This window comes from Biomphalaria glabrata, chromosome 10 (genome assembly GCF_947242115.1).
Source record: "Biomphalaria glabrata chromosome 10, xgBioGlab47.1, whole genome shotgun sequence".
NCBI lineage: Eukaryota > Metazoa > Mollusca > Gastropoda > Planorbidae > Biomphalaria > Biomphalaria glabrata.
The window spans coordinates 35,107,088-35,131,921 of record NC_074720.1 but is presented as its reverse complement, the minus strand read 5'-3'; the positions used below and the strand labels follow the sequence as shown (position 1 = coordinate 35,131,921).

The following is a 24,834-nucleotide window of genomic DNA, read 5'->3' as shown; positions in this document are numbered from 1 at the left end:
ACCAGTGCTGAACCCATAGTAATCACGTGACCATCTGGAAAGACAAACCTTAGATATCTATCTATCTATCTATCTATCTATCTATCTATCTATCTATCTATCTATCTATCTATCTATCTATCTATTTATCTATCTATCTATCTATCTATCTATCTATCTATCTATCTATCTATCTATCTATCTAATCTATCTATCTATCTATCTATCTATCTATCTATCTAGATCTCTAATCTTTTCTTTCTTTCTTTGATTACATGACAACTAGTTTCTTGAATAATTTCAATGGAAATTTATTGTGAATAAAATAAGATTTAAAAAAATGTCGCCACCAATCTAGTCGTATACAAACATGCGTCTTCTATTTTAACTTAAAGCATCTTGCTGCATGTTATTTATTACTCTTGTTAGCTGCTATATTTAGCATACAAGTAAAACGGTCTAGCTCAGGGACTCTCAACCTGTGGGTCGATTGACGAATTGCCAGGGGTCGCCAAAACCATTGAAAAATGGATTGTTATTGTCTATTCTTCTATTGCTGTGTGTGTTTGCAGGGGGGGGGGGGGTCGCGGCTAAGTGGGGCATTGTAAAAAGGGGTCGCCGAGCATAAAAGGTTGAGAACCGCTGGTCTAGCTTGTCCTATGTCAATAGATAAATGTAAACTATTTACTTGGGATAGAGATGGTGAAGACGTCAGAGGTCATGGTGACCATATTTCTGGTGACGTTGCACACGTAATTTCCTGCATCACTGGTTGTCAGACTGTCCAGCTGTATGGTGTGGTCAAACTGTTGGGCAATGTATTCTGTACCTATCTTCCAGCTGTAATATCCGTCTGTATAATTGGTGCCACAGGCTAGGGTCAGACGACTTCCAAACTCTGGAGTTACAGGGTTCGCTATGATAGTGGGTTTGACTACAGAAGCACCTGAAAGTGTAAACATGAATAATTTATATACAGGCTAGATGTTGTTAAATAACAAAACATATAGCATACAAAAACACCGTGGATACATATTAATGACCTCTCCTTCATAAAGTCGATTCCTCGGAATAACAAGATCGAAGTATAACATGAAAAAAAAAAAGAAAGTTACAGATCTTTTACATGTAGTATTATTTACAGATCAAATTACTGGGTGTGTGTACGGTAGGTAGAAACTTTTTGAATGTGCAGTTAATACATTTCAGAAGCTATTTCAGAAAGGATATTTTATTGGCTGCCTGGAAGACAAAATGTTTTTATAATACCTCTATTCAAGTCACAACTTCATTGACTATCGCTTTCTTGAAAGGACTGTCGCTTTCGGTTATTTCCAAATTAAAGTCTTTTTTGATCCAATATCTACCCACAATGTATTTGAAAGCCAACAATTAGGTGTAATGCACAAATTTAAGACAAATTTCCTTACGGACAATAAAGATTATTATTATTATTATTATTATTATTATTCACTATAGTGTAATGAAAGTACTGAACAGGAGTTAACTGAATTGTTCAAAGAATCAGGGTGTTAATGTTAATTGAAAAAATCACCAAAATGTCAAAGCAAAATATTTGTTTTTGTGAGGAAAGTAGAAAGTGAGGAAGGGGGAGAGCCTGTGGTAAATAGAATGCACAGAGAAAGGCGCATTATCAAGGTTCAAGTTATCTTGTTGGAAATAGCAGGCTCGATTTAACTACAAGGGTAAGGCTATTTCAGTTACTGGAGACCCACTTCTGTTTATCTTCATCTTAGAGGTGGATTCGAATGTAGATCCGTTGTAAGTGGCACTACAAGCAATCAAATAGATTCCTTCAGTCTGTGGTACACTGTACGTAGCTGACGCAGAGTTCTGGACCACCGTGCCATTATTCTGAAATTAAAAATACACACTTTTAAAAATCGAGAGTTTTTATAAATAAGATTTGACGTAAAAAAAAAACAACACATTTTCGGCGTAAAGAAAGGCAACGAGAGCTTTCCCCTCACACAGTGACTGTCAAATAGCCATAAAGCGCTTTGAAACAGCTTTAAACAACATTCCTCGCTAACAAAATACAGTCCATGTCCATCGATGAATCATTGAAAGATTTTATTACATTTATCTGATAGTTTTCAAAACCGTTATTACACATAGCAAGTCGATGAGTCCACTGATATTGCCAAATTGTGCAACTATTCTGGCGTTATTATTATAATTTTGACAGCATTTAATAGGAAAAACAAGAGGAGAAGAAAATCTTGAATGCTAGGAATGCCTTTTTGCGAGAGAACAACATGGATTGAATCAGATGTACTTAACTTAACTCTTTCGCTCCTAATTGACGATGCCAACGTTGATTTGACCCCCATTAAACTAAATGGATTTCGGTTTTATAAACTTGAATTTGCGTTGTGTAAAAAGAGCGTGCTTTCTCCTACAATCCAATACCAAATATAACACTTTCTGATTACAAACAAACAAGTTGTTAAAATTTTATCATATCAAAAATACAAATGAGCAAAACGAATACTACTATCAAAACGAGTAAATAATTAAGGAGAGAAAGAGTTAAGCACAGATGGAGCCAAAAGCACAGTCGGAAGTAATAAAAGATAGTTGCAAGAATTCAAAATGTTGAATTCTAAATTTCATACCCACACCTTCTTACATATACAGAGAGTCTTTAGCAACATGTAAAATAGCCAGTTATGGTACGAAACAACCGAAAGAGTGAATGCACGACTGTTTATGCAAATATGTGAAGAAATGGGAAGAAGTAATAGCTTCATTTTCATGCCGATGCTTATTGGCTGTCTCGAGTAAAATTTCGAAATCAATTATTTGAACTTTGACACACGAGTAAAATTTCGAAATTAATTATTTGAACTTTGACACAGGAGTAAAATTTCGAAATTAATTATTTGAACTTTGACATTACACACAAGTAAAATTTCGAAATCAATTATTTGAACCTTGACACATGCTTCAATTTTTCCTAATGATAAATTAGAGCTGAGAAAATGATTGCATGACTGGAGATGTAGATATAGTCACTGTTTTATAGTGCCTCATTGTACATTACAAGCCAAAGAAATTTCATTGTTTCAAGTTCAAGTTAAATTGAAAGCTGCCTTCGCAAAACTAAATTTATGCAAATAAGAGTCGGTAAGACACGCTTCCCTCCTCCCATCGTGTGTTTATGTGTTTGACATTTGAATATAATGCTGATACTCTGACATGCATAACGCAACATTTGGAGAGTTTGCAAATGGACTTGAACAAAATTATTTTCCTGATTTAAAAAAAAATGAATGGGTAGTATATTCGTTTAAGATTAACACAGCGTCCATGCCAAAACATTAATTAGGTAAAAAAAAGGAACATTTATAATCGGATCCCATACTAAAATTAACAACCAGGGAACCAAATTATGATGATCTGTCATCTCAGTTTCATCCTTCTTATATATCTAAATCAATATCATTTATAATATAACGTTTATTTATATTTTATTATTTATTTGTTTATCTACCAAAAATAAAAATTGTTATTAAAATAAATCCTCTTCTTTGGTCGAGGGGTAGGCCTACTCAACATTACGAAAATTATAGAATGGGTACACATATGTCAAAATTTTTTGGAAACACTGCATTTAGATGAGTCAATCGCAAAGCTGCAATTTTAAATGAAATAAATAAAAATTATGACTACGGCTCGGGGAAAAAAAGTGAAAATCTCATTTGATACATCACTTGGTAAGAGCTTGATTAAATGCGGGGATAAAAAAGAAAAAAAAACAACAACAAAGTTTGTAATATATTTTTGTGTTTTCTGAGTTAACATCAGAAATTGTTGCGCTAAAATGGTCCAAGCCAAAATGTTGGTGCCACAGCGGCGGCACCCAATTGTCGCGTACCGATTTATACGTGTAACTATGAAACAAAAAATATTTTAAAACATTCTTTTTTTTTTTACAGGCAATACCCTCCTTATACAACTTATAAAGCGCTTTATTTGCTTTTAATAACTATTGAATGTTGGATTAAAAAATGGAAGTTACGATTTGAATATTGGAACAGTAAAAAGTAAAAGGACTCAGAGGAATAAGCACAGTAAATGTATAGGATGGACTTCACTGGATCACTGCACAGAACTCGACTATTTCTTTCAAATAAGATCTTCCTCTAAACACGATACTTTCCAGAATCATCTTGTTACACCAGTCTAAAACGTCTGCAATATTTCAATTCAATTCTCTAAGATTCTTTAAGCATCTTAAAATTTCTGCAACTGATTTATTATCACTCTTTATTGTTTTGACCTCAATATCTCCAACTGGCTTACTATTGAAAACAAGAAATAAATACATGATCTAAATACATTTGTATTTTATCCAATTTCGATGTTATCCAAACTGTCTAAAAATAAGGTAAGTTGGCATGAACTACATTCGTGCTATGACAATGATACTGGCCAGTGAAGCCTCCTATAATTAGGCTAAATTTGACATGCGTATTGGTCCGTTTCAGTCCATTTTTAATACAACTCTTTTTAACATAAACTCTTGTTACTATGAGAAAATGTGCATTGTAGACGCCTGCATTTCTGAAACTAAAAAAATCATACGAGTAATTTTTGTTTAGGGGGAGGGTCACAAGTAAAAGTTTGGACCTTAACCTGCTACAACACATTAATACACATTAAAGCAACTATCTTACCAGCCATTGGTAAGTAATTGATGTAGATTCTGTGTCCAAAAACAAAGGATCAGGGGTAGTCTGACAAGTCAACATGATAGCTTCATCCGCTGAGTAAATAAATCCTTCACCAACATTACCATATACAAACACGTAGATAATGGTGGCTGAAATTTAATAAGCAAAATATTTAAAAAAAATAAAATAAAATAACAAACAAAAAACAACAACAACAACAAAAAACAACAACAAAACAAAGCATATATAAAGTGTATCAATTAGTTTGGATCAGTCATGTCATTAAATTTTGTAATCTAGATCTAGAATAACAGTAAAAAAATTGTGCAATTAGAAATATATTTTTAAATAATTATTTTTGTTTTTTTGAGCAATTTTACGATTTTAGTTTTCTCAATACGCTATGATCCTATCACTTGTTTGGACCAATTAGCAATGGGTGTCTGGGTGATCTGGGTAAATACACATGTATTTAAAAAAAAAAAGGGAACGACCTGAATTCGAGCTTGTGGGCTAAAGCATTCTCAGGTCAACGCGATAATCACTCTGCTAGCGAAGAGTCTAGAAACACGGAAGATTGTAGAGTTATCCATTGTTTTCTATTTGTATTTGTGTTCACTAAGCCTCATATGACTACGACTATAAAAGGACTAATTCAGCTTACACCACCACCACCACCACCACCACGGCACCACCACCACTTCAATCAAGCACTATTTTTTTCTCTTGTTTGACATACCAAACAAAATAATTTAAACCCATAGTTAATTAACTAATTAGTTACTTTTTAAAATTGATTCTTGTGTTGTCAAGTAAAAATAATAATTTTGCGAAACTTCAACTTGATCCGAGATTGGATGTGGGAGAAATAACGTGTAGGCCTACAAACTTTTGACCAGACAGACAGACAGACAGAGTGAGTTGATATAATAATGAAAATGTAATGTAATAAAAATGAAAACTTAAAATCAGCTACATATGAAGTTTATTTTGAGTATTTTCAAAATTAATTTTAATCACAATACTATTCTTTTTGTTTAGTTTTCGATTTTCAAGATCCAGTTTGCATTATTTAGAGCGAAAAATAAATAAATGCGGTAATAAAAAAAGAAAACGGTATTGAGAAATTCGGAGGTGATTTAAGAGAAACTAAAAAGAGTATGTTGAAAGAGTGGAAGATGTGGGTGATTTGTATTGTATAACAAAGAACACGAAATAATGTCGAGGAGGCAATATGGAAACATCAATGTTTTTAACTAACTTCTAATAAGTAACATAACAAAAGAGCTTTTAAAATGAATCATTCCACACAGAGGCTGCTAGAGCATGTATTAACATACTGTCAATGACATAGTGAGAGGCGCGATGGCTGAGCGGCAAAGCGCTTGGCTACCGAACCGGGGTCCGGGGTTCGAATCCTGGTGAAGAAAGGATTTTTAACTTAGGATCTTCGGGCGCCTCTGAGTTCACCCAGCTCTAATGGGTACCTGATGTTGGTTGGGGAAAAGTAAAGGCGGTTGGTCGTTGTGCTGGCCACATGACACCCTCGTTAACCGTAGGCCACAGATACGGATGACCTTTACATCATCTGCCCTATAGACCACAAGGTCTGAAAATGGAACCTTACTAATGACATAGTGACTATCATAGCAATAATTTTGTTGGATGCTTGTATCTTGTAGGCCTATGATTCAAACACAATATTAGGCCTACTGTCTTGAGACTGGACTAACACAATGACAGGAACTACTTGCGAACGTGATACAATCAGATGTTTATTCACATGACACAAATCCAACGTCCATGAAGGTAATAGACGAATATAATTTGCCCAGATCACTTTTATTGACAACAGTATATCTACATCGTGAACTTTCTGGTTCACTTGTAACATGGTCGTATCGCAAAGCCCACTACTTGTTTCATCAACTTAATAGACAATAACTTTTGTATTATATGACTTCCCCTTGATTAGAAAACTATCTTGCTACAACAAGTCATTTTACCAACTCTACTTGCTACAGCTACTTGCTACCGCTACTTGGTACACCTCTTTGATACAACTATTTGCTACAGCTACAGCAAACGTTATACGCGCAAAAGTCTCGACACACTCACCACTCACCTATCACTATTCCTTCCCTTGCGGTGGACGAACAACAAAATTAACCTCTTATTACTTACAGCATAGATTACATAGAACAAATTCTAAACAGCTAAAACATTTTCATGATCAAAGCCCCAAAGGCGTAATCTCCCCAAAGCGATTTTTATTCGCAATTACAATCCAATTTTTTAAAAACAAGCTGACATATCGAAAAGTACAAGGTTATACTTCCTTACGTTACTAAGCACTATTTAAACTTTTTCTTTTCTTTTTTTTTTTTACTCGGGGGCAACTCGCCATTACGTGGTACACTGCAAAGCATCCAGCCTGCGCTAGTGCTAGGTATTTTTTATAGTTGAATATGGATTGAACAGACCCAAAACCACTCTTTAGGCCTGATGCCAACCACAGTGTGGCTCAGTAGTCGGAGACGGCTGTAGGTTTCACGTTGGAGTTTCCATCTCCTAGACTGGCTGCCGACTAAGGCTGTTGAGTCCAGTCCGGCCCCTCTCCTAAACTGGTTGCCGACTAAGGCTGTTGAGTCCAGTCCGCCCATCTCCTAGACTTGCTGCCGACCAAGGCTGTGGAGTCCAGTCCGCCCCTCTCCTAGACTTGCTGCCGACCAAGGCTGTGGAGTCCAGTCCGCCCCTCTCCTAGACTGGCTGCCGATCGCAAATATAATTCTTTACAACGGCTTTATTTCGTAGAATCAGTGAGTAGGATAAATACTTGGTGTAGATCTAGACAAGATGAGAGCTATTCGTAAATACGTGACTTAAATCCTAAATATGGCGCCAATGCGGGTTGCACAAGTGAAAATTTAGAGAGGATTTAAGATAAAGTTATAAGTAGGTGATTTGATGCAATTCGACGTTTAGGTTATCAATAGTATTGAAGACAGGCGCAGAAGAGAAAAAGAAAACTTAAATAGACCGCCATCTGACAACGGCATTGTCTGCACGAGTTGGGGGAAAATAATAAAACATACAGGTAGCAACTGGGTTTGCATAGTCACGTGAAACTATGCACTTATCCTTAATCTTCGGAATCGAAAACAATGCCATTTTAAAAAAACTTCTCTTTTTGTGTTTGTGTACATTGCAAATAATACAATCTGATGCGTAACTTGCCTTTGTAGACATTGCATAAAAACAATATTTTTTTGTCAGTGAAGACAGGGACAGCTTGCATGTTTTTATAAAGCAGTTTTTGACTGAATGCGTGTTTATTTTGTGAGTAAAAAGAAAAAAATGAAATGTAGGTAAAATAACATTACGTTATGACGCCAGACTGAAAACAGAAAAGGTGTCCAACCGAAAAGCAACATAGACCCTATATAATACTTCAATACTGAATTAAGATGCCGAAGAAACAAATTCATTTAGTGTATGCAGAATTGTTTTTTCTAGGAGTCTGAGGGTGGGGGAGCTGAGAAAGTGATGCTTACGATTGATAAGAAAGATTGCTTAAGCAAGAAATAGGTTTTTATATATGGGAGGTCGATATAAGCGGGCCCATCAACACGAAGCTAAACTGATTTTGAGGCGCCAGTGTTCCGCCTTTCATCCCTTCTCCTGTCAGTTTGTAAGAACAGGTTCCGCCGGATTTTTGGGAAAATCACACGCGAAGGCCAGGAGCTGGATTTGACTGTCAGAGGCATTTAGAGACGCAAGCCATGGGAACATTTCTTGGAAAGTGGGAGCTTATCCCCACTGGCTTTGACAGTCCTTTGGAACCTCTTGGAATGCCCCTTCCTAATCCACCTTAGGCAGACCCCACTTCCACTACAGCCCAACATAACCAACACTCTGTGTGGCAGTGCTCAACAACTGAAGAAAACAGCATACTATTTTTCCTTGGCACAGTCTGCAAAAGAGCTCACAGCTCAGCAGCAAAAAGCTGGCTAGAAGAAGAAGGGGAAGAATTCAACGTAAAATGCTAGAAACCGTAGTCCGAAATTATTAGGGTAGCGTTAAAATAGGAGGGGGTGGGGTTTAAGAAAAAGTGATATTAAACTTGACTAGAAGTGAGTATGTCTGTTTGACTTTTGAAAGAGAGCCGTTCTAATAACAAGTAACATATACTAACTTATATACTTCACGGGCCCAAAAAGAGAATTAAAAACAAAAAGAAAGTTTTATTGAAAATGAAAAAAAAGGAGTTTCCAGCTAAAATATTATGTGTGAATTCGCAGCATGTAATAAGGAAAAGGTCCCCGGTCAAAAAGTACCACAGAGCCTATCAAATATTTTAAATAATGAACTGAAAATCAGAAAAACAATCTGAGACTATTATTAAGGCCGACTATTGGGTCCTTGGGCACAAGGGGTTGGGAAGTGATACTCGAATTTAATAGACGGTCTAATTCAACGTAACACATATTATACTTATGTGGTCCTTTCTATTATTATTAAAAGTTAATAAAAAAGGGAGTGGTCAATGGCTTGTATAAAGCTTTGGAACATTTCAACGAGCGTAGCCGTAGGCTAAGGCTAGTATCATACAGTTCGTTAACTTAACTATTATTAGAAATATTTGTATTGGTCACTATTCTTATGTAACTAGGAATTACTTACACTATTGGGAAACAGAGGGACTTGTCCCTGTCGCCAGGCGCCCCCATGTACACTACTGACTATCTAATAGTAGGCCTACTTACTGGTCATTAACGGCAACGTGTCAAGGCTACTTTCTTTATTTCCAGAGTGCGCTGAAGTGTCAGTTAAAATGCATTTAACATTTTCCTTTGCTAGGTCACTAGTCATTGTCAAAGGAGATGTTACTTCAGTTCCATTAGATAACTATTTAAATAAACAAACAAACAAAAGACTTTTAAAAGACATCACATCGAACTTGTATTTGCATGTAATATACTTACACATGTAGCATCCAACCATTGATCATAGACCACTATTTGCATAAGGTACTCAATTCATTATTTACAAATCAAAGACTTTACAAAAGTTTAACTAGATTTACCTTTTGTTTCGCAGAAAAGTTTTCTCATTAACATCATGAAAATATCATAAAAAAACAAACAAACAAGAGAAAAGAAAAAGTATACATCAAATTAGAAAATTTCTTATATGTTATTGCTTCATATCGCTGGTCATTTCATAAATCCGTCTGTGAATCAAAGTGTCACATAGTGATAATACTCAGAACCTTATTGGGATCTTGATGCATCAATATAGACATGACAGTTCATAAAGTTGGATGTATCAATGTTTTTACAACATTATGCTTTTTTTCCCAATAAGCTCTGCATCTTTGTAAAAGGCTACTTTACCAACGTCTGTTATAATTTTTTAAAATATTGTTTGAATGTTCGAGAGTTTATTTTGCTCTTGACTAACCCTGTTTATCCAAGCAAAATATGTAGGTCACATCTGGGGCTACGTATCTAAGGGAAACACTGCATTCCTAATTAATCTTTGGACTCGAAGACAAGCTTTAGTATCTTGACTTCGCCAGCGCAAACTTTGAAGACATTTTTATTCGTTTTGTTTCAGCTTCTTTTTCTATCTCTGCGCGCCCCACAATCGAACCGTTAGCACCCAGCCCCCCCCTCCCCCTTGTTTGGCTACCCATTTGGCCTAATTGTTTTCTTTTACGACCGTTTCCACTTGGGAGTCACTATGAGGCAGGAAGGCATACTAAGCATACCCGGGCCCAGCGCCCCCCTACTGCATGTGTCTTCCAACCCCCTTCCCCCATTTTAATGAAATCGAACTGGGGGGGGGGTATTTTCACCCCAATTGAAAACCACTGGTGTAGACCTAGCTGACGGTTAACCGTCGTTTCCTATAAATACGTAAGCCTTATCGAGGTATACGTTGCCAGTCCTTGTTCCCCATGGCAAACTTCTAGTTCCCAAGGGCAATGTCCTATGCGCAATGGCAATGTCCTATTCCAAATGACACTTTACTATTCTAAATGATAATATCCTATTTCAAAGACAATGTATTATTTTCAAGAACTGCATTCGCGCAAATTTACAAAGATGTATCTAAATGTAACTGAGTTACCATATATTTGATCTTAGCTGTATCGTAGCCCATAGGTATGTTGGAGCAGGTCAAAGTAGCTTTTTTACCAGCAAACAAGCTGGTTGGTAAGGCTTGAAACACAGGCGTCACAGTTATTGTTCCTGTTATTAATCATTTGTTTTAGAAATAAAGTAGAGACACAATTTATCTTACAATCAAATTTATCATTTTGTAAGTCCATCAACTTTATTAACACTAAATATAAAAGTATCAAAGCCTTTTCTAAGACAAAACAAAGAAACAAACTTTGTGTTACTTTCTAAGTTTATAACTTGAAAAAAATCTCTTCAATAGAGAGGAATGGAGCAAGACGTTTGACAGATCTTGTGTGGTGACCAAATGATTGAACAGACTAAGAGATAGGTGAAGGAAGATGAAGGTGAACAAGTGTCGTTGTATGCTGTGTCGTGACGAGATACATGGGCCACAAGGCTCAGGCCAAATTTATGGAGACAGGGGACATACTTAAAAGACTGTCTTGAACACTAATGAAAGTGAACGCTAAAAAAAATAAAAAAAAGTAAAGTTCAGACCTTGTGGTCTATAGCGCAGATGATGTAAAAAAGGTCATCTGTTTCTGTGGCCTACGGTTAACAAGGGTGTCATGTGGCCAGCACAACGACCAACCGCCTTTACTTTTCCCTTACTAATGTCAGGTACCCATTAGAGTTGGGTGGACTCAGAGGCGCCCGAGGATCCCGAAATTAAAAATCCCAGTCTTCACCAGGATTCGAACCCCGGTCCCCGGTTCGGAAGCCAAGCGCTTTACCGCTCAGACACCGCACAGTGAACGCTAATGAAATGTTTTCTTTTTCTTAAAATCTTTTTTTTTTGTTATGAGTTTGTGAAGTACTTAAACTTTCATCTTATAAAAGGAAAAAAATCTTTCAATTGATCAATGGCTTGATAAAGAACTCAGTAGTTTATCAACTTTTCAACACACAACAAAGAGAAATGCATAGTATGTTGAAGAGGGACAATAATATCAAGTAAGGATTTATGTCTGATTCAAAAGTTTGCTAGAATATGTGGCCAGCACAATATTAACCTCCATCACATTCCTAGTTGAGGTCTGGTGTCTGTCTATCTATCTATCTATCTGTCTGTAACATCACAGAGTTATTTATTGTTAATTCTTATTGCTTTGCTAATGTTATCGACTCATGGGTTACATTTTTCTATAAAAGTGTCATTACCTCCTTTGGGTATAAGTTTTATTTCCAAAGGTGCACTGAAATCCGAGTCTAAATCACTGCTTGTAGAGCCAAGCTTTGCTTTGCACCTGACAAAATAAATAAAGGTTTATTTATACCGAAATTATTATTTTACAATAATATATCCATATTAAATCAAAATTCATTTATACTGAATTTATAGTTTAAAAGTTATAAAAAAAAAATAATAAAAAATGTCGAAGCTTTTTCTTTTATTTGTTTGTGTTGTACTTTTAAAAATTTACAGTTTAAATGAATATTTAAATATTGTAAACTTTGCAGGGAATAGAAATGCAACTGTCATACCTTTTTTTTTACAAGATCTTAATTTTTAATTTACATATAGATACAACTTTTGATTAAATAAAATTTTTTAATAACCGAGTAACGTAAATCGATGCAATCACCTATACCCTAGCAGTAAAAAATACTCATTACTATCAAACTACATGTTTACTTAATTTTTCCCACATTGGCAGCGGACGCCGATGTAATCGTGTAGTTGATGCCTGTGGTGATGAAAACACCATTATCATAATACCAATCGACGAATTGAGCAAAAGTGTCACAGGTCAGTATTGCACTTTTCCCCTCAAGCACTTCCTTGCTATAGTAATCATTCCACAGAAACAAATCTGGTCGCGGAAATTTCTCTGAGGAAATATTTATATTTACATGTATTACAATATGTTTTTTTGTATTTTTCTTGTAGTCTATATTGTCTGTATTGTTTGTATGGTTTGTATTGTCTGTATTGTTTGTATGGTTTGTATTGTCTGTATTGTTTGTATGGTCTGTATTGTTTGTATGGTTTGTATTGTCTGTATTGTTTGTATGGTTTGTATTGTCTGTATTGTTTGTATGGTTTGTATTGTCTGTATTGTTTGTATGGTCTGTATTGTTTGTATGGTTTGTATTGTCTGTATTGTTTGTATGGTTTGTATTGTCTGTATCGTTTGTATGGTTTGTATTGTCTGTATTGTTTGTATGGTCTGTATTGTCTGTATGGTTTGTATTGTCTGTATTGTTTGTATGGTTTGTATTGTTTGTATGGTTTGTATTGTCTGTATTGTTTGTATGGTTTGTATTGTCTGTATTGTTTGTATGGTCTGTATTGTCTGTATGGTTTCTATTGTCTGTATTGTTTGTATGGTTTGTATTGTCTGTATTGTTTGTATGGTTTGTATTGTCTGTATTGTTTGTATGGTCTGTATTGTCTGTATTGTTTGTATGGTCTGTATTGTTTGTATGGTTTGTATTGTCTGTATTGTTTGTATGGTTTGTATTGTCTGTTATGTTTGTATGGTTTGTATTGTCTGTATTGTTTGTATGGTTTGTATTGTCTGTATTGTTTGTATGGTTTGTATTGTCTGTATTTTTTGTATGGTCTGTATTTTCTGTATTGTTTGTATGGTCTGTATTGTTTGTATTGTCTGTATTGTCTGTATTGTTTGTATGGTTTGTATTGTCTGTATTGTTTGTATGGTTTGTATTGTCTGTATTGTTTGTATGGTTTGTATTGTCTGTATTGTTTGTATGGTTTGTATTGTTTGTATGGTTTGTATTGTCTGTATTGTTTGTATGGTTTGTATGGTCTGTATTGTTTGTATGGTTTGTATTGTCTGTATTGTTTGTATGGTTTGTGAAAAGATAGGTCAGTAAAAAGAAAAAGTGAACGTCCAAGTCAATTCTTAAACAAACAAAAAAAAAAGAATAAAATGTCTTTGGAAGTAAAATGTGTGGCTTAGTGGCCCAGGCCACTTGGCTGTCTATCAAGGAGGGAGTGCTCGATTTCGAATACATCTGAAATGTTTGCTGAGCGCCTAAAGGCAGCACGGAAAGATTCTATCAGAGATCTCCCCACTCCTCCTACAGGTCCAAAAAGTGATTGGACCATAGCACACTGAGCAAGCTATTAGCATGAAAGTTGAGCTATATAACATTAATAAAAACAAGGTTACAAAGACAGTTTGTGTCAACAAAAATATGCTTTTGTTAGATTTGAACCTGGCCTAACTGATGTCATATAATGGTTATCTAATTGTCAAGCTCTTATTCAAAGCCTCAAGGGAAAAAAAATTTCCATAAATAAAATTATTCCTTTAGTTAAGTGTTTCATCTTTGGTGTGTGACTTTCACTCTTACACGATAATATGAAAAAAGTACTTAATAATTAATGTTTAAAATTATGTTCCCCTTTACAACCATACTAAATAGATTTTTTCTCTTAAAAAAAAAGTAAACATTTTTTTTGTAAATGTAGTAGTTAGTATGACAGTACTTACTTAACTGAACAATACAATTGTAAAAAAAAAATATTTAAAAAATACAAAAAATCTAAAACCATTAGCTTAAATGCGTTAAAAATGTAGTAGGCAGCTATCCCCCTTATAAATAGCTTCCTGTGTTTGCTGCTATTAATAATGAGTAGTTGTAAAAGTGGTGTATTTTTATGAAAAAAACTTCTTGCATTATTGATTTTAAAAATTACAATTTTCACTTTCAGAAAAGAAAAAAGTAGCAGTTACATCAGAACGTTGAGTGGTCAAAAATATTATGATGTCGGATTTTCACTATCTTTTTTAGTTTACGAGATCTAAACTGGACGGACGGAAGGACAGACAGACCACACAAAACCTCTAAAATTATATGCTAGATCTATGTCACAAGTTCGAGATATAGCTCATATGTTTCTATGATATGAAATTCTATTTGGATTATGTCATACAATTATGTGAATTATTTCAAGTATTCTCATTGATGGCTGAAGTACCAATTTATTGTGAACTATATTTATTATGATGTATAAATATTTCTTCTGCTATGACAGAGTTTGTTTCTAAATATACATGTGTGGTGGTCATATTACTTATCAGATCTAGTAGACATATGCAACAACAAATATGGCGTGAAGTAGAGCGTTTAATTAATACTGCAGACACACCAGTAATACTAGAGGAGGTATTGAAATAGTACAGGAAACATTCATTTAAGTAAGGCCTTACTGGGTCCCCCTTTTAAAGAGCCACCCGTGTTTGTTACTATTGCTACGAATCTCACTATCCAGGCTCTCTGCAAACTGCACCATACACCACCAACTTAAAGAACTTGACAACCCAGGGCTCCAAAGTAACGTAACTCTTTAATAGTTGAATAAATAACAGCCAATACTGTACAATTGGCAACACGTACACTGTACAAATATCTCTCCGATAACACCGTTCCGCCGTATCAACTCTTGCACTGGCCTCTCCGTCTCGTTCCGGGCTTGCACTGGGTTCAACAGTTCAGGACTGACTTCACACACTAGGCTCGTTGTGTCGGACTCGATCACAGACCAAGATCAAGACGCCGTTCGTCTCAACTGTACTTGATAGTACTCCGCACTGAACCGTCGTAATGCTCCGTACAGAACCACACCGCTGAACTGTGCTGTAGTCGACCGGACTGTAGTGAACCGGGCTCTGAACCCCTGCCGTGAACCTTCTGTCGTGAACCTTCTCTCGTGAACCGTTTTGACTGCGACACCTCCGCTCTTATATAGGGTCCCTACTGGCCTTCTCGAACCGGACAGTACGCCGCTCGACGTTTCTAGGTGGTCAGATGACTACAACTCTCGTGACACTCCTGAGTTCTGTTCACGACGTCGATCCTTCCCGGACCGCCGTCGATCCTTCCCGAACCGCCGTGTTGACACTCGTCTCGGCTGACCGTCGTAACTCGTCAAGGTTGACCTCTCGTCTAGCGCTGGCCTGGGGCGATTTGCGTCGGCTGACTACACTCACACTACTACCCCCATCTGTGCTTCGCTTTCAGAAAAGAAAAAAAAGTAGTCTTTGTATCAGTACTTTGTTCTAAAATATTATGGTGTCAGATTTTCACTATCTTTTCTAATTTACGAGATCTAAACGGGACGGACGGACAGACGGACAGAAATTCCACACATATCTAATAGCGTCTTTTTCCCTTTCGTGGGCCGCTAATAAAAAAGCAAAATATAAAAAAAAAAGAAATTAAAAACGGAAAGAACTGTACATTAAAAAACACAAGAGCATATATCTCAATACTGTACGATTTATTTAACTTTTTAAATACCAAACTACATTAATTAATTAACAACACTTCATTAACCCCTTAAATCTTTTAATTGATTCATGCGTTGAAGGATAATGAATAATTATGAAACATTTTAACTTGCTCCCAGAATGGGAAATGGGAGAAAAAAAGCGTACAAGAATCCAATCGGACAGACAGACAAGACAGACAGACCGAGTGAGTTAATACAAGCTTTGTCATTTCAAAGAATAATAACACACACAAAATTAGATCCATGAGGTTGAGAAAGCTATCACGCCATGAGACATCGAGGCTGAGAATGTGTCCAGACATGGCATAGATTAGACGCATGTCGAGGCATGCATTGAAGCGTAACAAAAGATACGGTTGGATGGCTTGGTGCTTGTCATGGCCGGAAAGGGAGGGTGGTTCCTTGTTTTGGGGGTCGGGAGAAAAAGAAATACCGTTTTTCATAATAATAATAAGGCTTGTTTTCGAGTCGGAAGATTAATGAGGAATGCAGTATTTCCCATGGCTACGCAGCCTCATCATTTGTGGGCTAGTTATATAAAATACTGTTTATAATCATGTGTTTACAGATTAATTATATTGGTATAGGTAAGGCCGTCGATACGACGCTCTCGGTTGATATGATGGCCATATGTTAGTGTATGCCTTCCCAATCAATGGTTCTCGGGTTCCAATATCAGCGAAGACTGAATTTCTTTATTTTTAACTCTAATGGGTACCTTACATTAGTTGGAGCAAATAAAAGCGGTTGGTCCTTGAGCTGGCCACATGACGTTAACCGCCAGCTATAGAAAAAGGTGACTTTTACATCATCTGCGCTATAGGTCGCAAGGTCTGAAAGGGGAACTTCCCTTTTTTTTTTTACATGTTAGTTTTATGATTGTAGTTGCGTTTTTCTGATGTAGCCGCGTGTAAAACTATTGGTGGAATAGCTAAATAGATTCTAACCCAACCAATCCATCGCAGTTGAGCTTATATTATCATCCTATGTAAAATGGTAGAGAAGTTAGGTCATTTTTATGTGTATGAAATTGGACTTTAAAAAATGTCAGAAAATCTGTGACTGTTTTTTGAAGAATATTAAAAACCACACAACATAATGATGTTAAGTATCATTAGAATAATTACATGAAATAACGAAATTAAATCCACAATCTAATCACTAATAAACACAAATAATTTTTTTTTCACATAAAATACTTTTGAACACAAACACACGTACAAAAAATAGAGATACGTGCCATGTAGGTATAATCCAGATCAAACATTTTGCGCCAAAAAGTCCCGTGCCTAAACGACCATTCCGCCAAAACAGATTCGGCAATGCTGCTTCGATTGAGCCATGATTGAGCCATGATTGAGCCATGATTGAGCATACTCCGCATGTTTGTTCAGATTTCGGGCTCAAATTAAACAAAATAGAGCTTTGTAGTTGACTTTGTAATGCGTTTTACTAAGAAATGTCACGCTGCTGTCCAAGGGTCATCTGACAATTTGGACCAGAGCAAGTCATATCAATAAATTTGGTTTTCGTTGTTACTTCTTGGAAAGCTAAATAAATGACATACGCTCATTAATGAAGGTAACGAGAAGGAAGGGAGTGAACTATTGGGCGATACCAAAATATTTATAATTTCAGTGTCGAGTCTGTTTTTAATGCTCCTTAATCGTCAAGTGGACCTAGCTATACTTAGCAAGCCACGTTTTCACATCTACTAAACATATAAAATACTTACTTCCGCATCCGGTACGGATTGGAAAAAAACCAGATACACAAGTGCAGGTCTGTGTGGCACTACATTCTGCGACAGTGTACTTTGTAGCTACGCAGGTAGTGTTACTTTGACAAGTAGTCCCGTACACAGGGTCATATACTGTAAAATGGAAAAATGGAAAACGCAAAGATTATTATGCCTGTATGAGTACCCCGAGAGAGATGTCTCAGACATGTCATAACACCTGTATGAGTACCCCGAGAGAGATGTATCAGACATGTCCCCACACCTGTATGAGTACCCTGAGAGAACTGTAACAGAATTTCACAATGCCTGTATGAGTACCCCGAGAGAGATGTCTCAGACATGTCATAACACCTGTATGAGCACCCTGATTCTTGCCACGGCATTACGGCCTGCGTAGTCCTTCCAGTAATGGCTCCTATAAGAGTTCCACTAACATTTTTTTTAATAATGTCGCCACTGTCGAAAAAAATGGAAATGTGCAATTCAATCTAGATCGAGATCTTGTGCAGTCCAATTGTGCTATTTACAGTCTCTTTGTCGTGCCTATAGGCAATTGAACACTCTTGAACACTACCGGAACACTGGCGAAAACACAGGCAAGCGTGGGACACCTTCAAGAAAAAACAAATCATTCGGACAACATTACAGTACATACCGGAACATGTAGGCATTGAAGGAAACGTGAAAGCTGACTTACTAGCCAAGCTCGGCACCAAACTGGACCCTGCCACAGACATTGGAGCAGGCTCGGGCAATTGTAGACGAATGGAAAAGTGGCACCGGAACTGGGAAAACGAAAGCACAGACAGGAAGCTCTGGGAAAACTTCTAGTCTCTCTAACTCGTACGAATGGTGGGAGTTCAACAGGAAAGAACAGGTTACAATTGCTAGGTACAGAACGGGACACTGTCCAATCGGAGCCTATTTTGCTAAATTTAAACCCAACTTCGATTCACGCTGTAGACACTGCCAGCAAAACGACGAAACGGTTAGCCATCTACTTCACTATTGCGCGATACTACACCCCAAAAATGGCCATTTGAGTGAAAAGGAAACTGGTACGCATGGTAAGCTAGCTCTGTAGGGAGACAGGGCAACTCTGCAACGAACTGCTGCTTTCCTTGTCCGTGTTATCAGAGAACAGATTTCTCAACACAGTGCCCCAGTGCAATCAGACTTACATGGTGACTGCATGATAATTAATTCTTAGCCAAAGGCAGAAACATAATGTCACCGCGTCAAAATGCCAAAACGTGAAATGTTTTTAAAATATTTGAAACGGTTTGTTTGTGTACTTTTTATTAAAAAAAGTGCGGAACGATAAAGTTGAAACATTCCGAGAGCATGCTAGAAACATTCAGCACCATGAAATATCTTTCACTCAAAATCACTAGACTAAGAAAACCCCCTTCCATTCAACTACAGTGCATTATTTGTATTAGATCACACCATAAAGTAATCAATTGTATTTTTTTTTACTAGAATCACTTACATGTGACCAATCCTATCATAAGTACTGCCAATAACATTCTTCGTTGCTTCCAGACAGCTGGAACTGAGCACGAAAATTTGGAGGGTTAACTGTGCGCAACGCGCTAAGCCCAAACCCTTTGAAAACCAAAGGCCAGTGTTTAAAACAAAAACATAAAAAAAAATCGATCCAACGTGACATGGTTGTTGCACAGCCAAGAGTCTCCATACCAACGAGTTCAGACCTGGCTCCAAAAATATGTTTCTTGGAAAACTACAAACAAAATAGGTGTTAGTAGCTGGATTTTGTGCGTGTTAAAAAAGTGCAAGAGAGAAAAGAACAGTTTATGTAGTAGAAATATTTGTACAAAGACATCCAGAAAAGGTTGAAGTCAAATGGTTAGGGTAGCGAAACAGACAAATGCACCAGAGGCATCTTATTGCATTAGTTATTACACTGACCTTAATGCTGTAACTCATTTCATTGGAAAGACACCAATTACGCCATGTGTGAAAGCCTTGCTGTCACGAGCACCTTCACTAGCTAACTACTAAAAATTTAGATGCAAACCTACTATTCAAATAAGACTGTTTTTACGACATATTAAAATCTTTCTTCTAGCATAGACACAAGTGTTCATGAATAATCTAGAACTTTGCAGCTTATATATATGAATGTATGCATGTGGTAGAAAAAAATTATGGAGGGAACTTAATTTAATTTGGCTCAAGAGTTTGGACACCACGTAATGGAAAGATCACTCTTTCATTTTTGCAAGTCGGAGGGACTGGAGTTACCCTACGTAATTTAAGAGGCGAAAAAAAGAGGGGGGGGGGCAATAAGTAGTATTAACCCGTCACTAAATAGCAGGGCCGGACTTAACCATTGCGACCAAGAAGTCATGGAAAGAGAACAAGTCGTCTATTCTGTATTCACCCGTTACTAAATAGCAGGGCCGGACTTAACCATTGTGGAGCCCTATGCGAAACGGATTTCGCGGGGCCAAGTTTGGGTAGGGATACGGATAATAAGTGAAAATTAAGAGTTTCTATTAGAAAATAAATTTGTCTTTGCATTTTATTCATTTGTTACTACGTACAGAATAACTTTACGAGCCTTGCGTGTAGCGAAGTCATGCAGTATATCATAAAAATTCTATTTCCTATGGCATAGATCACGCTCATTAGCAAGAATTACCAAATGTTTCAATCTATCTACGAGAATTGTTAGCCTCAAGTAATTCTTCATTAGTTTGAGGAGCGAGAAGCTTCTTTCACCAGATTACACAATTATGGGTAATGCATAATGCCGTTTTTACTTATCGCACGTAGGATTGGCGTTTTCCATAATGAATGACACCCCAAAATAACAATTTTTGTCTATATATTTCATATAAGGCTTGTCTTCGAGTCCGAAGATTAATGAGGAATGCAGTATTTCCCGTGGCTACGCTGTTCCCAGCTGTGACCTACATATTTTACCACACTCAGCACAGGCATAACAATTGTCCGCCGGTGATCGATTTAGACTTTCTTTTCGCCGTCTACATATGTCGTCGGCAGCGGATTTTCTCTTGGTCTCAAATGTGTATCCAGCGGCCTTCAGCAGTCTCGTTCTGAAGCGTCATGCAACAAGGTGCTCTCTTCAATGCCAGTTAAAGCACGTTGGCGCCTAAGTTTGTCTTTAAAGCGTTTCCGTAGGGCACCTGTGTTACGTCGACCACCTTTCAGATCACCAAAAAAGACTTCTTTTGGCATACGTTCGTCTCCCCATAAGTGCCCAGCCCAGTGTAACTGTCCCTCTATACTGTAAATACCGGCGTTCGCAAGGACATTGCTGTTTGTAGTGCGGTCTTGCCACTGTGGTCCATGATGGAGCGCAAGCACCTTTGGTGAAAGCATTCAAGGGAAGTTGAAAACCGTCTAGGCAGGGCCAGTATATGCTTTTGGACGTCTCCTGGCGAGAGTTTGGCGGAATAAGTCGCTCCGCCTGCCTACAAAAATCAATGTCTACCAAGCAGTGGTTCTCTGAACCTCCCACTCATCTTGTTAACTGGCTATCACACGAGTCATCTTGTTCAATCTATTTTTCCCTCCTGAATATGAGAGTCATCTTTCCTAACAAGAAAGTTTCTCTCTGTTCAAGTATGTTCTAGTCTTGTCGATCGATATTTTATTGAGGTTACCAGGTTGAAATGTGATCTCAAGGATTTCTTAGAACTCATTATTAAAGTCATGGTTGAGTGAGTCCCCATTGCTTGGTGATGTGTCAACATTAGCCTACTAAACGCAAACTTAGAAAAGAAAAGTCTTAGCACTGAAAAATAAATGTATCTTGTAAAATACGGGTGGCGCGTAGCTTTAAGAAACATTATATCAGAAATGTTATATTTTGAATTTTTATGTGTATGTGAGTATTACTAACTTTATAATGTAAAAAAAAAATATAAAAAAATTATCTATTTTTATTTCAATAATGTTGTAATAAACATTCATATTTTGTTTGTCATTGAAAAAAAAATTATCAATCATCAATTTATGTATGAGCAAAATTTGAGTATGAAATAAATGATTCAATTTTTTACTTAAGTTTTTGATGAGCTTCCACCTGCCGTAGACTAAAAAGAGAATTTAGAATTAAAAAAAAAACGAAATCAAAAAGCAAATAAAACAACAACATTGGCCTGAGGGGACTCAACAAAAAAGTGGCCTCCACAAAATAGAAAAATCTATGTTTTTATTTGGTCTAAGGTTAACAATCAAGGATGTCATATGATCAGCACAACGAAAAACATACATTATTTTCCCCAACTAATGTTAAGTACCGGAGGCGCGGTGGATGAGCGGTAAAGCGCTTGACTCCCAAACCGAAGGTCCCGGGTTCGAATCCCGGTGAAGACTGGGATTTTCATTTCGGGATCTCTGGGCGCCTCTGAGTCCACCCAGCTCTAATGGGTACATGACATTAGTTGGGGAAAAGTAAAGGCGGTTGGTCGTTGTGCTGGCCACATGACACCCTCGTTAACCGTAGGCCACAGAAACAGATGACATTTACATCTTCTGCCATATAGACCAAAGGGTTAAGTACGAATTTTTGAGCTGGATGGACTCAGCGATGCAGTAAAAATCTGAAATTGAAAATCTTAGTGTTCGACGCTTTTCATACCCGAGACTCCATGATTAGCCAAGCCATTCAGGCGCCGGATTAATCCCACTTCAGTAAAGTAAAGCCAGTAAAGCCAGACAGGGACGATGATAATTCTTTCTTAAGCTTCTTTACCTCTAACTACCAAACATGTTGGTGGTACGACCGAAGTCAAACCTTTAATCTGATTTGTCACTTGAGCAATCGTACGTTTGGATATGGCGTCATCTGGAATGGATTAACTTAAGACTGATCGCTGTCATCTTTATACAAAGAATTTTTTGAGATTTGTAGAAATACGTGCTAAAGACATGTCCTCAGTTAACGGTTCCCTATTCAGACCCTGTGGTCTACAGGCCACATGATGTAGAGGTCATCTGTTTCTGTGGCCCACGGTTAACAAGGGTGTCATGTGGCCAACACAACGACCAACCGCCGTTACTATTCCCCAACTACTTAATGTCAGGTACCCATTGGAGCTGAATGGGCTCAGAGAAGCCCTAAAACTCTCAAAATTAATATTCCCAGCCGTCACCAGGATTCGAACCCAAGATACTGCGGCTCGTAAGCCAAGTGCTTTACCACTCAGCCACCGCTCCTCTTCTTCTGGATGTTAGAAAATACAATTACATTTTTATTTCATTCATAAACTACAGTTAATAATATTTTTGATAATGCAAACGATGATATCAAGGGACATGCCTAGCAATAAACAAAACATTATGTCAAAAAATTGATACAAACATATATATATATATTGGGGACAACGTTTATTTTACTCTAGACAAGATTGTTCCTGGAGTTAGCGGAAATACTGTAAACACCTCGCCCTTACCAGCCTGGGGGTTTGAAGGAGCGCTGTGAGCTCACCTAGCGGGGTCCGGGGCGAAGGCAAGCACTAGTTGAAAACTAACAAAAAAAGCATACCCCCTAGGTATCTACAGTGCATTATCCTACTATCTAAAAATTTTAGGTTAAAAAATCAAATGTGTTATTCACTGCACTTTATTTATGGAGCCCAGCGTCTAGTAAAAATGTGTAACCCCTCTTGGTTACGGGGCTCATGGAATTCGTTGAGTTTGGTTTGCTTTAAATTTATATCGAAAATTGGGGTTAATAGTCAAAACCATCTGTTGGGGGTTTTAAACTAATAAATCTCTTGAATCTGATTGTGGTGCCCCACTGCGTGTGATGCTGAGGTCAAGATTCACCCAGTTGCCCCCCTCTCTACAACTCTGCTTATGTTATGCCCCTTGAAAGCTCTTAGTACCTTCTGGTGTGCCGCCTCTTGTTTTGTGAGCTGCTAGAAATAAGCTCTATATAGTGGACTATAATGAGGATTTGTCACCAGTTGTTTTTTTAACACAATCAAGAAGATGACGTTTCAAGTCAATGCAGCGATGTTTGTTCTGCTATTCTTTCCGTTTCTCTTACAAGGTTTGGAGTTCTGTGATTTATATATGTTAGTGTTTGTGTATATTTGTTTCTAAATATCAGATGTAAATCTAAATAATTGTAAATGCGCTTCCGGTCCTGGTAGAGGAAGCTGTAGCGTGACAGTCAGACACATCTGACGCAAGTGGGAAAATTTATATCTTGGCAAAAATAGACACAAAAATAACATTTCTAGATCTATAGCCAAACATGCCTAGGCATATCTACTGTAGTTTTCTAGATATATAGCCAAACATGCCTAGGCATATCTACTGTAGTTTTCTAGAAATATAGCCAAACATGCCTAGGCATATCTACTGTAGTTTTCTAGATATATAGCCAAACATGCCTAGGCATATCTACTGTAGTTTTCTAGATCTATAGCCAAACATGCCTAGGCATATCTACTGTAGTTTTCTAGATCTATAGCCAAACATGCCTAGGCATATCTACTGTAGTTTTCTAGATCTATAGCCAAACATGCCTAGGCATATCTACTGTAGTTTTCTAGATCTATAGCCAAACATGCCTAGGCATATCTACTGTAGTTTTCTAGATCTATAGCCAAACATGCCTAGGCATATCTACTGTAGTTTTCTAGATCTATAGCCAAACATGCCTAGGCATATCTACTGTAGTTTTCTAGATCTATAGCCAAACATGCCTAGGCATATCTACTGTAGTTTTCTAGATCTATAGCCAAACATGCCTTGGCATATCTATTGTAGTTTTCTAGATCTATAGCCAAACATGCCTAGGCATATCTACTGTAGTTTTTTAGATCTATAGCCAAACATGCCTAGGCATATCTACTGAAGTTTTCTAGATCTATAGCCAAACATGCCTAGGCATATCTACTGTAGTTTTCTAGATCTATAGCCAAACATGCCTAGGCATATCTACTGTAG

The 24,834-nt window shown here is 37.1% G+C and overlaps 1 protein-coding gene across 3 annotated transcripts; it reads right to left on the bottom strand.

Moving 5' to 3' along the window:
• Positions 1 to 633: 633 nt before the first annotated feature.
• LOC106078778 (uncharacterized) lies at positions 634 to 19,522 on the bottom strand. 3 transcript variants are annotated; one of them, XM_056043770.1, is made up of 9 exons: positions 19,370 to 19,522; positions 17,872 to 18,009; positions 12,507 to 12,702; positions 12,032 to 12,117; positions 10,815 to 10,936; positions 9,446 to 9,587; positions 4,683 to 4,828; positions 1,716 to 1,854; positions 634 to 925 (listed from the first exon to the last, which is right to left on the bottom strand). In XM_056043770.1, the coding sequence occupies exons 1-9, from the start codon at positions 19,404 to 19,406 to the stop codon at positions 660 to 662; spliced, it is 1,272 nt and encodes a 423-aa protein (XP_055899745.1). In that variant the 5' UTR covers positions 19,407 to 19,522; the 3' UTR covers positions 634 to 659. The 3 variants fall into 3 exon arrangements, with proteins under 3 accessions (XP_055899745.1, XP_055899743.1, XP_055899746.1); XM_056043768.1 differs by lacking the exon at positions 19,370 to 19,522 and adding an exon at positions 18,575 to 18,629; XM_056043771.1 differs by lacking the exons at positions 12,507 to 12,702; positions 19,370 to 19,522 and having other exon boundaries at positions 17,872 to 18,008.
• Between the last annotated feature and the right edge of the window lie 5,312 nt (positions 19,523 to 24,834).